Source organism: Athene cunicularia (assembly GCF_003259725.1).
Source record: "Athene cunicularia isolate RWA chromosome 8 unlocalized genomic scaffold, athCun1 chr8_part1, whole genome shotgun sequence".
Lineage (NCBI taxonomy): Eukaryota > Metazoa > Chordata > Aves > Strigiformes > Strigidae > Athene > Athene cunicularia.
Window position 1 is genome coordinate 31,605,915 of NW_020799109.1, and position 12,313 is coordinate 31,618,227.

Consider the following 12,313-nt stretch of genomic DNA (forward strand, 5'->3'; position numbering starts at 1 on the left):
TCTCTGAATTTTTAACCCATGTCAGCTTTTGACATCCAGAGTATCTTTTGTCAGTGTATTCCACAATTCACTACATACTGCTATCTTGATTTTAATTCTTTACACTGAAAGAGAAACAATGAGTAATTATATCCAGTTCTCCCCCATGACATTCACAACCTTACAGACCTCTCATACTCCCCTGCACTTCAATCCTTTCTTTTCTAGGTTGGAAAATCCTAGAGACTTTAATTCTCCCTTTGAGAAGAGCAGTTCCTTCATCATTCCTCAGAACTCCTTCCAGCTGTGCTACCACTGTCCAGTTACGTTCAGTATTCAAGGTCCAGACAAAATATAGTGATGGTAAAGATGCTTTCTAATACTTTTCTTTATTACTTACATAATTACCAATATCTTGATACTTTTTGGTAAACCATGGCTTATTAAACTACCATCTCCATAAGGTGATTTACACTAATCCAAGATCCTCTTCCTGACAGGAAACAGATACAATTCATTTTGTTATTGTATGAAAACTAAGGACTGCTTTACTTCAGAATGAATATTTATATTTATCTCTGGAATTTCATCTGCCACTTGAAATACAAATCTTTCCCGAAATAAATTATCAACAGGTATTCCTCAACTACACAACATTTCAAATCTCTTTTTATCAATGTAAAACATTTTCATGTTGCTGCAAATTTATTTTTAAACAAAATCAATACCATTATTACAAGAGCACTTTGCTATGATTTTTATTTTTAAAATACAAGCACGACTAATGCGATGAAATTCATAAAATAAGACGATCATCAAAGCACAACTGTATCAATGACCAACCATCACAGACATACTTTTCCCCAAAAAAGCTTCTCAAGGCAGGATAACCAGAAGAAAGGAGCTGCAAATGCACAGGGATAACATGGACAAAACTTGCAGCTGCACTTAAGCAATAACCCTCATATACTGCCATCAGAATAAAATGAAATACAATAGAGATATAAAGTATCTCCATAAATCCCATCCAAAATAATGATTCACCACCAAAGCAGAGTTTCTTTAATTAGCAGCGTTTACAAATAAAATCAGTGGCAAACAGTATTTCAGCCCAATGGAAGAGGTTGGAGAACTTGTCATCTGTCGATAAGGCTTGTTGCCAAGACACCTGAAATCTAGTAAACAAGGTACAACAGCTTCTTTTAGATATAATGAAATGCAACCTAAGTAGATTTAAGTCCAGATGTAGTTCCCCTCAAGGACATGATCTTTCTAATACTCTCATAAAGGTTTTTACATGAGTCAAGTGAATAACACATCTATGCAACAGCAAAATTGAATTTAAAAATCAAATTGAACTTTAAAAAACCTAAAAGCAGAGATCAAGTAAAGCACAGCCAGCAAATAAAAATAATTAATTGGTTGAGTTCCCAAGGTAAGAGATCACAGAAAATATGGTCTCCAGAAGTCCTGAGTTGACAAATTATAAAATCTTTAAAATAATTTAATTATGACAGCATGCAGTTTGCTTACATTTATTAGATTTCTTGCTTATCTATAGGTCATCTTCATAAGCCAACATGAGATACTGCCTGGACAATATTAAGTAGCCAACATTACAGAGAAAGTAGTTTTGGATAAAGGTGTTTCATTTATACCCTGCATTTGCTGTTTTGACTTTGGTAATTTTAGTATACAGTTAGCACTTATCCAACTCTAGCTACAAAGTGTTCCCCAAAGCCCTTGAAACAAAGAAAAAGCTGCCACTGAAACCTTGCCATTATATGACTGTTTACAACCCTGATGTACGTATAGTTGTTTTAAAACTCACTATAAACATTGTAGTGTCCAAAATCTACCTGATTGTAATAGAATTCTCTTATGAAGATCTTGTTCACTTACTGAGGGCATAGATGAAAAACTAATCTGTTCCTGACCTAGTAACAATTAATTATTTGTAGTATATAGATCTCTCCTTTTAATTGCAACAAAATTCCGTACCATTAAAAACCCCAATAAAAAAAGCTCTGCAAAAGCCTCATTGAGGCAGTTTAAGGCATTATTGCCTTCAGCTGTCTATGTCACCCCTTCTGTGGAGGATTAACTCCATGTAGTAGAAGTATAAGCAGAGGGCGCACACATGCTTCGGCCACACCAGTGCTCTCTGCCATACAGCCCTACCCACTGCCAAAAATGGGTCTGTGCTAAGCTGCCAGCCTGACCTGAAACAACCAAGGGAAGAGGAAGTGAGGCGAAGCACAGGCACGTTTCATTCTGCTGTCGGGAAGGGTAACAATTCAAAGCACCGCCAGTTTAGGAGGTGAACATGAATCAGGTTTAAACAGCACGTCATACTAAGAGAGACCTACATGAATCTCAGCAGGAAACGGGGGGGGTATATATATTCCAAAGCAACACCGGAGGTTTGTATTTGACAGTCCTTATTTTAAGCACAGATGTGAACCAAGAGATAGAGTAACATAGTGGCAGTAATGTAAACTACTGAAAAATAAATAAACTTCACTGGCTCTCAGTGTTTGGCCCCCCACAAAGCCACAACCCTCATCTGGGCACATTTCATACAACAGATGAGGAGTGAGTCCATCTGAGGAACAGTCAGTTCTTCTGCCTCAACACACAGTTTCTGTATTTGCTTTTCCACAAGAAAACAGCTAATGAGGACCTGTATTCTCTACGACTAAACAAACACCAAAAAACTGTGGGTTCAGCAATGTCTTTCCTAGTCAGAACAAATTTGCCTGACCATGGAAAATATCATTTGTCCATTTACAATTCTAGATTTAGATGTCACACAAGAAGAACTTTTAAATAATACATGCACAAGCATAAATAACACTTGAGAGATCATATAAGGACTAGAAACCTTCACGGGGTAAAGGTATTTGAAGACTTTCTTGCCTAAAGTGCATGAAATTCAAAGCACTGCATGTTCCACAAGTAACATGCTTTGTTCTCACCTGGGGACACTCTGTTACACTTTCCCAAGCCACTATCCTAGTCTTTGTTTAAATCTCATAAAACAGACTTCTGTGATTAAAAGAATTTGTGCTTCTTCAAATAACTGACAGAAGGAATTAAAAAAAAAAACAAAAAAACCCCACCAAAACAACAAAACAAGCATTATATATTTCATTTAGAGCAAACAAAGAAACAAAAAGGAATGCTGTCAAGATGCAGAAATGCCCTTGCATGATAAATGCTAACATCTCTGTGCTTCCCCTTTCTAAAACCTTTGTGTTTTGTCACTTTTTCTAATACTACCACTTGTAATATTTAGACTGTGAGATTTGAGGCAGGGATGAACATAACAAAAAGCAAAACCCTTTTCCCTGGTAATCACTGCACTTAGAAAAGTTTCATTTTGATCAGAATCACCTTTTCTTTGTTCAGACCCAGTCACACGATGATTAAAATGAAAAGCCTTCAGCATTGCTGTCACATTCTTCTCAAGAGGGTTAAGTCTGGCAGCAGTTAGCATAAGATTGTGATAAAATCCCGAAGATGTCCAGGCATTTTTACTGCCTGAAATTGCTTTTCCTAGCCTCCTGGCAGCACAGCTGAAAGCACTAAGGTTTCCTTATATTTATTCTACTTTTCACAGTACTCGGACAAAGTCCACAGAAATTACGGATGTAAAAGTGAGGGGTTTTTAGGATTTTCTCGAGGCTGTGCTGGGGCACAGAGCCATTAACAGCTTCTTCTCCATTCAAATACTGTTCCTTTAGCACTTAAAGCTCAGGAAGCTCAGATCATATTCTCTGGAAGGATTTTCCTAGTATCAGATGGAGAAGGGAGTCATTTTATTTAAGACTGACTAGAAAAATCTGTGAGAAGGAAGCTACCCTTAAATATCCTTCTATATTGCTATCACTCCACTAATCTAATTATGACATAGTCTTTTGTTAACAAAAATATTTAATGACTACAGAGATCTATGTAAAAATTTAGACTATAATAACAAAAAATTAAACATGTCTATGTTTAATAGGAAAAAACTCACAACTCTACTTGAACTTCACATTTCGTTAGCAAAACTCATGTAATCTTTGGAAAATACTGTCTTTAAGCAGTCTTCTGGGCAACACTGCAAGCAACAGGAAAACACTACCTCGATGATGCTTCTGTTTCTGGAAAAGCCTAAAAATTAATCTGCACCTAGATAACAAAGTAATGTTTGATTTTGCCATTCAAATGTCATACATAAGATATTTTAATAAAAAAAATCCAACAGAATAAATCTAATTTGGTTCATTAGTAGAATGGTGCACCACTCCATCCATAAAACCACCTGAAGAGAGGAACAGAGGTAACAAGGGGGGGATGAAGGCAAAGGCTTAAATTTATCCTTTTGGTGACAGTGACAATTTAACTGAAAGATCTGCAAATTAGCTGATCCTGGAGGATGGCTGGGGAGGCCACTGCCACCTCCACTGACATTCTTCCCCCATGGCAACGTTGGCCTCCTGAACCTCTAGCACTGCTCCTTGGCAAGGTCAGCTCCAGGACCATCATGTTGCTAGGCATACTGCAACTGAGCTTGAGGTCTGTTAAAGGGATATTCCCATCATGAGCAGCAGCTTGGATTGAGAGATACAGATCCTCAGCATTCAAACACCAACATTAAAAAAAAAAGGAGAAAAAAAAAATTGTATCTTTATTTGTTTGGCTACAACCATAATATGGAAAGATTAAAGAGTTTCATGTTGAGAACCAACTGTGAGATAGTATTAAATCTGATGCATTTCCCATCAACTCAATATCCTGTTCCAACAACTATCTTTTGTTTAAAGTTAAACATAATTTTTCATACACAAGATGAAAGAGCTACTGAAATAACTAATCATTACATTGATATACTTTTCTCAATAGCCAATTTCTAATATTGATTGGTAAGTTACTTTATCCAAATTAAAGGACATTTAATCAGCTTTGCTGAGTGGGAAAACTAAGTGTGCTTACGGATATTCACAGTCAAACAGTAATGAATTAAAAATAACTGCAAAAACAATATAAATGCTATTTTTAAATGGTCTGCATAATCTGTATCTATGAAATGTGGCTCAATAAAGCAAAACACTCCGAAATTTTCAGCAGAAGCAGCACAAAGACTCTGTGCAAAAATAAACTTAGTACGATACCTCATGCTTTACCAAAGTACAATTACAAAATGGATTCTTAAGCAGAAACATGGGGAATGATATCTTGCTCTAAGAAAATAAGTAAACTTTTAAAAGACGGAATTGTGCTTTTCATTACTACGGTTTTCTTTCCCTTTAAAGAATAGTATTTTAAGAAGAAATTCACTTATCCATTCCAGAAAATAAGGAAGCACATAGCATTTGGTGAAGAAAAAAGTCAGTTTTCTGGTAGCACTTTTGCTTCCATTACAAATTTTTTTTTGACTTTTCCTTAGGCTGAAGACATGAGGTTCCAAAAACAGTAAGGCAATTGACCTCGACATAGCTTCTATTACACTACAAGCGTAAGTATTCAAGAGAAATATAATGACACAACATAATCTGCCTGCAGAAAGGAACTTTAAAAAAAAATTAAAAAAAAAAAAATATATATATATATATACACACACACACACACACTTATTTAGATTACCTATTAGGCATATCTCTAAACTTTTAATATTTTACATATGTTTTCTTCTCATGGCTACTTTTTTTTTAATGAACCTACAGTTTTAACAACTCCCTTGATATATCTGTATATGGAGAGATTTTATTATTACCTGTATTATCAACAATGATTTTTTCGTATTGATTTTTTTAGTTAGCATCTGGTCACCTATTTACTAGGTATTTCATAAATCATAAAGATCTTTATGCACATGGAAGTGGGATATGTACTCCAGATGCCAGCTTTAAAAGTCTCATTCTTTAATCAGATTTTCAGGAAGAACATGAGACTTTACATAATGACAGATTGAAAATCAAAACTGACAGATTGGGTGACTGGAATTTCTATTGGACTTTTTTAATCCATTAAAATGTCCAGCTTTATAATTTTGGAAGAGAATTTAGCACCAGCTGGAATCCTCAGACAGCAGTCGTAAAACAATAACAAACCTCCCTCAAATAAAATTGTAACTTGTGAGTTTAGAAAACACTTTCAAAAAATGAAACACACTTACTAAATTTAAAAATTCACGTGACCAACCACCAGGTTAAATCCTGTCATCTGGGAAACAGCAAGAAGAAATGCCAGTATTTAACTCTGCTGAAGATTTTTGACAGATTCCAGGAGACCAGGAGACTCAGATGTACAGAGAACAGGACATAGTGTGACTTTACAGCAACTGAAATTCAGGGTCTAGATAAGCAAAATTAGTGTTCTTGCACCAACAACATATAAGCCAATGTTTAAGAAACAACCCCCCCAAAAAAGGGTGAAGAACCTGGGAACCTATGATTTGTTTGCAGGGTATTGGATTTCTACTACATTCTCAGCCTGCGGAAAAAGGAAATCTTCAGTTCCACCTGACAACTCCACAAGCTCAACATGATGGTAGAGAGAAAAGTATTGCTAACTCTGCCCTTTAGGGCAAGAAGCCGGTGAGCTGGTGAGTAAACGTTGTGCTGCAACCACTGAAGTGAAGCTCTCTTTCTGACCTACCATTTGCAGGCAATAAAGCTTCAAGTTGCTGTACATCAACTTGCTGAGGTTATACAAGCAGGGTTCAACTAAGGCACTACAGATACAAATGAGTTAGCTTGTGTATTTCTACATATTTGTAGTTACAGTACCATGCTAACAATGCATCTACTGTCTCCAGGCTGCGTTACATAGAAGGTCAGCTCAACTTCAGGCATTTTCTAGAACTTTTCTTGAATTTCAGAAGGTCCCATAGAAACTTGTTACCAGAAATACCAACAAAAAAAACAGAAGCGGTAAGCAGCCAGCTCTGGAGCACAGGTATAAAACTACTTTATTGGTATGAAACCAGCCCTGTGAGTTGTGAGAAATTAGATATTTCATTGTTCCTTGTCAAAGTCTTCCATGCTAAGGACCTACTAAGCAGGGAACAATGACAAAATAACAAAACAAAATTAATCCAAGTCGTGTTTGTAAGAAGAGATGGGGTTACACAGCCTTAGAGAGCAGCAGTTAGCCAAAAAGAGCCTTCTAAACAGTAACTTTTCAAAAGAAGGCAGCAGACACATTCCTGTAGACATGGAGCATTAGAGATACGTGCAAAGAATACTACTCATTTTTTCATATCTATCAGGGCTAATTGTCAGCAACAGCTCAGCTTAGCTAGAGGAATGTTTCAAGTCATATTTCAATCTGCTTTAAAGATTGTGCAATGCTAGAAACTAGTATATAAACATTTAAGATGGCAAGTAAGCACTGAATATTAACTTGTTCACTCTTGAGTGCTAACCCAAAAGAACTTTCACAGAGAACAGAGCGTAACATCAGGGAACTAACGCCAAGGCTGGTTTTGATATACATAATACTACTTTATTCCATTGTTTCAACTTTCTTACACGTTTAAAAAAAAATGTACAGGGGTTCAGAACCACCTCAACATAACAAAGAATACATAATTAAGGGAGCTCTAGAATCAAACCACAAGTGTGCAAGCGTGGTTGGCTTCCATTACAAAAAGTAATAGGCACAATCTCTACATATGCATTTTGGTGTAAGAAGGAAGAATAGTGCAGTGTTAAAAGGCACCAATAATCAATAATTGGGCCTTTTAAAAAAGCCAATAACCATCTAAGAAAACTATATTTGGTTCAAAATAATAATTTAAATATTTTATCAATTGGCATGCATCTGAACCCCTGGCAATTTATTACACAAACCTAATGTGCACCCTTGCAAAATAAAAAAGATTGAATCAGTGGACCTGAAAATCCGTTCAGTACGAAAGGAAATATACTGAAGCTCTTTGCCTGCATTTAATACTAAACTGTCTTGTTCACCTTTTCCAAGAACACTTGTCTAACATGCAGCTATTCAACAACTGCATGGAAGTATGTCTCTTAAAGCAAGTGTAGTTTTTTAATCCTGTAGCATTGACCTATTCCATGTGCTATGAAAACATTAGGCACAGACCACAATTTACGTTTTCTCTAAAAAAAATACAGTATGTGCAAGCTAGGTTCACACAACAGACTGACAGCTACAACAGTAAGCTATTTAGACTTCCCAAAGTAAAGGGTTAGTTAGTTTTAATTTTCTAAGCAGTGATGCACACTGCTGTGAGCGATTATCATATTTGCATTAGGATTATCTGTGTAGCCAATAAAGGAAAAGCTTTAGTACACCCTAAAGGACACTACATCAATACTGTGTGCTAATTTAACAGGATCAAGAGAATGAAAGACTGAATAAGTCATTGTACATGGGCAGCTGCAGTTAGTCAGCGAGCCAGGAAGGGTTATTGCTTTCTGCAGGGAGAATGGTTTGAAACTCAAGTTTACCTCATAGGTGCCCTCAAACTAAACCACTTGAACACGATGGAATCTAGGGATGCACAGTATGGAAAAAAAGGGGAAATGAGAAGGAGAGCTTCTGTAAAAGTTGTACCAAAATGCGCCATTTTATCCAAAAGCGTCATGCCCAGTGTAGGTTTTATGCATTGCGGATTGTTTGTACAACTGAAAATTGTACAAGATGCGAGCAGAGATAGAGCTGATTATTAATCTGCAATATCTACTACAGTCCTCAGGTATATAATTTACGGATAGCCACTTACTGTCTTGTTGATTGTTTCCTCTTAAATATATTTAAATTCAGAAGGCTACAGTATATTCTGACACAAAGATAGTAAGACAACTTTTCTACAAGGGGGAAAATACAAGGTAGTAACTAATTTATTTTATGAGGAACCTCCTCTGATGTGGTAGTTACTTCATACCCTTTGGAAGATTTTTAGTTCTGACTTTCTTCATCGTCTCTTGTCGAATTGCTCTCCTCACAATCTCGCAAGAGCTATATTCAAGTTCAGCGAGCCCTCTTACAGCAGCCTCTTCCTTTTCCGCAATCACTCAATCACTTTTAAACTCTCTCTAACATCATAGAAAGCTATTCAAGTAAACACTTCTCTGCTGGCAAGTTTCCAGACACAGCAAATACTATCAAAACTCCGCGTTTCATTACATGCGCCAGTTTTCTCTAAATGGAGCAGGAATTAGCCCGTTTTCTTGGTTTAGGGTCCCGTACATCCCTGTCTTTTAAACACATACAGGATGAACATATTGTCTCTGACAGTCTCCGCAGTCCCAGCCTGAAAACGCTGTTGGAGAGGCTATATATTACACAGTTGCAGAAACTATTGCTTATAGCAAGCCATGTTGTTAAGAAGGAAAGTGCTGGGTTTTCCAACACCCTAGAGCTCTCCAGCAGAAAGTATATGATATAGGGGAGCCACAGCATGTAGAACACACTGGTTATCCGAAACAAAACCATGGCATAGCGGCGATCAGGGCTGTGCCCTGTCTCCCCAGCAGCATCCACTTCGTGGCTAGGAAATCGAGCTCTCCGATCATTTATCTCTTTGGTGTGCTGCCGGCAAATTTTAAAGATGTGGAAATATGTGAAACATATGACAAAGGCAGCAGGAGCGTATAGTAAGCACACAATAAAGCCAGTAAAATAGGCATTAGTTAGCCAGGAGGTAGCACACCACTCAAAAATATCTCCATGGTAACCAGGTTTTCCCCATCCAAAAAAGGAAGGCAAGAAGATCAGACAAGAGTATATCCAGATCAAAATGATGCAGATTCTCAAGCGACAAGGTGTGACCAGCTGATTATAGGAGAGAGGCTTTGTTATAGCAAGATAGCGATCCACACTGATGCAAGCAAGACATGCCATAGATACGCTTTTTAGCACAGAGATGATATATCCAAAAACTTGACAAGTCAAAGACTCGTGGACACCTGTCGAGTAGTGGAGCAGTGACAAAGTAGGAACCAAGCAGCTAACTCCAACAAAAAGATCAGCATAGGCCATGGTCTGAATAAAATAGCTGGTGGTATAATGATGCAGAAGTGGAGCACAGTGAAAAACAAATACCACAGTTAAGTTACCCGCAATAATTAAAAATGTTAGCAGGACAATAACAACTGTCTCAAGGATACAGATGTCAACTGCATTGTAGTGACCAAATCCAAGAGGGCAGGAGAGATGCTCAGATACGTTCATAACACTACTGCTCATATTCAGAGTCCTCCATTCAATCCATCGGGACTGGTTCATGTTTTGTGATAAGGGAACACTGCAATCTGAGCCTTAGTGAGCAGATGACCTGCTTAACAGCAGCTAAACTCTGCTTCAGCGTCTCACGATCTCCCTTTGTAGACACTGCCAGTGCTTACATTTGAGAGGATTACAGTCCCATAGCTGTTGATGCCTCCTCAGCATCAGTGCATCACCTCTGGCACACCTTAGCTTTAAGGAAAGAAAGAAAAGAAAAGAAAAAAAAAAAATCCAGAAAGAGAAAGGCCACTGATCAGCTCCTCCAGTGCTCTTGACCAATCTTTAGCAAACACAAGGCACTTCTAAAACAAACAGGTACTGTGAAATATGAAAATAAAAACCGACAAAAAAGAGACAACATTCATTTCCCAGGGAAGGAGGGGGGAATCTCTGACTGCTTATTTTCCTGAGAAAGTCATTTATTTGGAATCTACTGGGGTGAGGGGGAGGAAGGGAAGGAGGAACCTCGGTACAGCTCAGGTTTCCTGGACCAGCAGTTACTGGAGATAATCTTTTTAATGTCTCAATTTAAATCACAGACTGACTGGAGAGTAAAGGAAAAAGTTCATCATCTAACACTATTTTTTCTGGCTCCATTCAGGAGATGGTACTCCATCTTATCCATGCTATTCTTTGGAAAGGTAAGGAAAACATTTTTGTCAAGGTTAATTCCAATAGACTCACCACTGTTTGGGTATGAATAATGAATTTTATTTGGAGGGAGACGGGTGGGGGACAAGGCAGATTTGTCTTCTGACTCCCAAGAAAGAAAACATACATCTCACATACAATGAGAAAGATTGTGCCTATTCATTTAAAAATGAAACTAATTTAAGAATAGAATGTGGAGACTTATGTCAATATGCACAATTCCTTCAAAAAGTTATAGTCCATTACAATTATTAATGCCAGAAGCATAATTCAAGGTCCCCACAGACAAAATAAATCCTCTTGAATTTAATTTCAGCGATGGTAATTTAAAATAATCATCTTTGGAAACTCTGACATGTCTGCTACAGTGGATCAATACTCAGGAGTTCATAGGTATATCCATGATATTGCTCACCTCTGTAGCAACACCTGAACCATTTCACAAACCCCCATACAACGAGAACAGAAACTTCCATCTGCATTCTGCCGTGAAGCTAATGAAATGCTGATTTGACTAGAAAAGCTGCCATTGTTTACTACTCCATTATTCTGTTATTCAGCTTCATCTTCTATGTAGTTTTAGGGTTGCTATATTTATGAGATGATCAGCAAAATAAATAGTTTCTTTAAAAAAATGTTCTTCTAATTGCAGGACATTACCTTGTTCATTTTATTCGCAGTTATGGAGAAAGCAAACGTTAAAAGAAAGCATCTTCTGTGTTCAGTTTTAAGTAAATGCTTGATTAGTTCAGGAATCATTAGGTAGGTAATTAATTGTATACAATCTCGCTTTTTGAAAGGCCTCTAAAATGTTAAAACCATCTTTAATCCTAGAGTTCCTGAGACTAGAAGACTGGCAGTGAGAATTAATGAATCCACACAAAATGATCTCCAAGGTCATTCAGCTATTATGCTGGCATTTGCTTTAAGTCTCTTTGAAAGTACCATAATCTCTCCGATGTTTCTGATAGTCCTTGCTGTGTCTTCAGGAGGAATTTCAGATACTAGAAAAGAAAAATTTTCAATGCTGTTGCAGCAGTTTGAGAGAAAGCATTCTTTTTGGAGTTAATTTCCTGTCGTGCATCGCCACGCTGTACAGAAAGTCCTTCTGATTTTGTAACATCCCAGAATATTTCCGGCTATCCATTCCCTTCGTCTATAAGCCACGGAGCACGTATAAAATGACTACTTTCTCTAATTCTTTGTTAAAGCAATAGAGCAATCTTTCTCACCTACACGCATCCTTATCGGCCGCTATGATGAACTGCTTGACAGGAGAGTCCTAATGACTATGGTGCGGCTGGAGCTTCTGTCGCTATTTCTCTCCTTCCCCCTCGAAATGATTGCTTGCACCTGAGTCCGCTGCTGCTGCTGCTGCTGCTGCTGCTCCTCCTCCTCCTCCTCCTCCCCCGCCCCGACCAGCCGCCGCAGCCGGCTGAAT

At 37.6% G+C, this 12,313-nt stretch overlaps 2 protein-coding genes across 6 annotated transcripts in view; both read right to left on the reverse strand.

Annotated features, from left to right (window-relative positions):
* The window catches only part of RABGAP1L (RAB GTPase activating protein 1 like), a 280,747-nt gene that overhangs the window by 166,941 nt on the left and 101,493 nt on the right, over nucleotides 1-12,313 (reverse strand). The window lies entirely within an intron of this gene.
* Nucleotides 5,685-12,239, reverse strand: GPR52 (G protein-coupled receptor 52). Of its 2 annotated transcripts, XM_026853557.1 has the most exons (3): nucleotides 12,105-12,239; nucleotides 11,288-11,876; nucleotides 5,685-10,413 (listed from the first exon to the last, which is right to left on the reverse strand). In XM_026853557.1, the coding sequence occupies exon 3, from the start codon at nucleotides 10,219-10,221 to the stop codon at nucleotides 9,136-9,138; it is 1,086 nt and encodes a 361-aa protein (XP_026709358.1). In that variant the 5' UTR covers nucleotides 10,222-10,413; nucleotides 11,288-11,876; nucleotides 12,105-12,239; the 3' UTR covers nucleotides 5,685-9,135. The 2 variants fall into 2 exon arrangements, with proteins under 2 accessions (XP_026709358.1, XP_026709357.1); XM_026853556.1 differs by having other exon boundaries at nucleotides 11,288-12,239.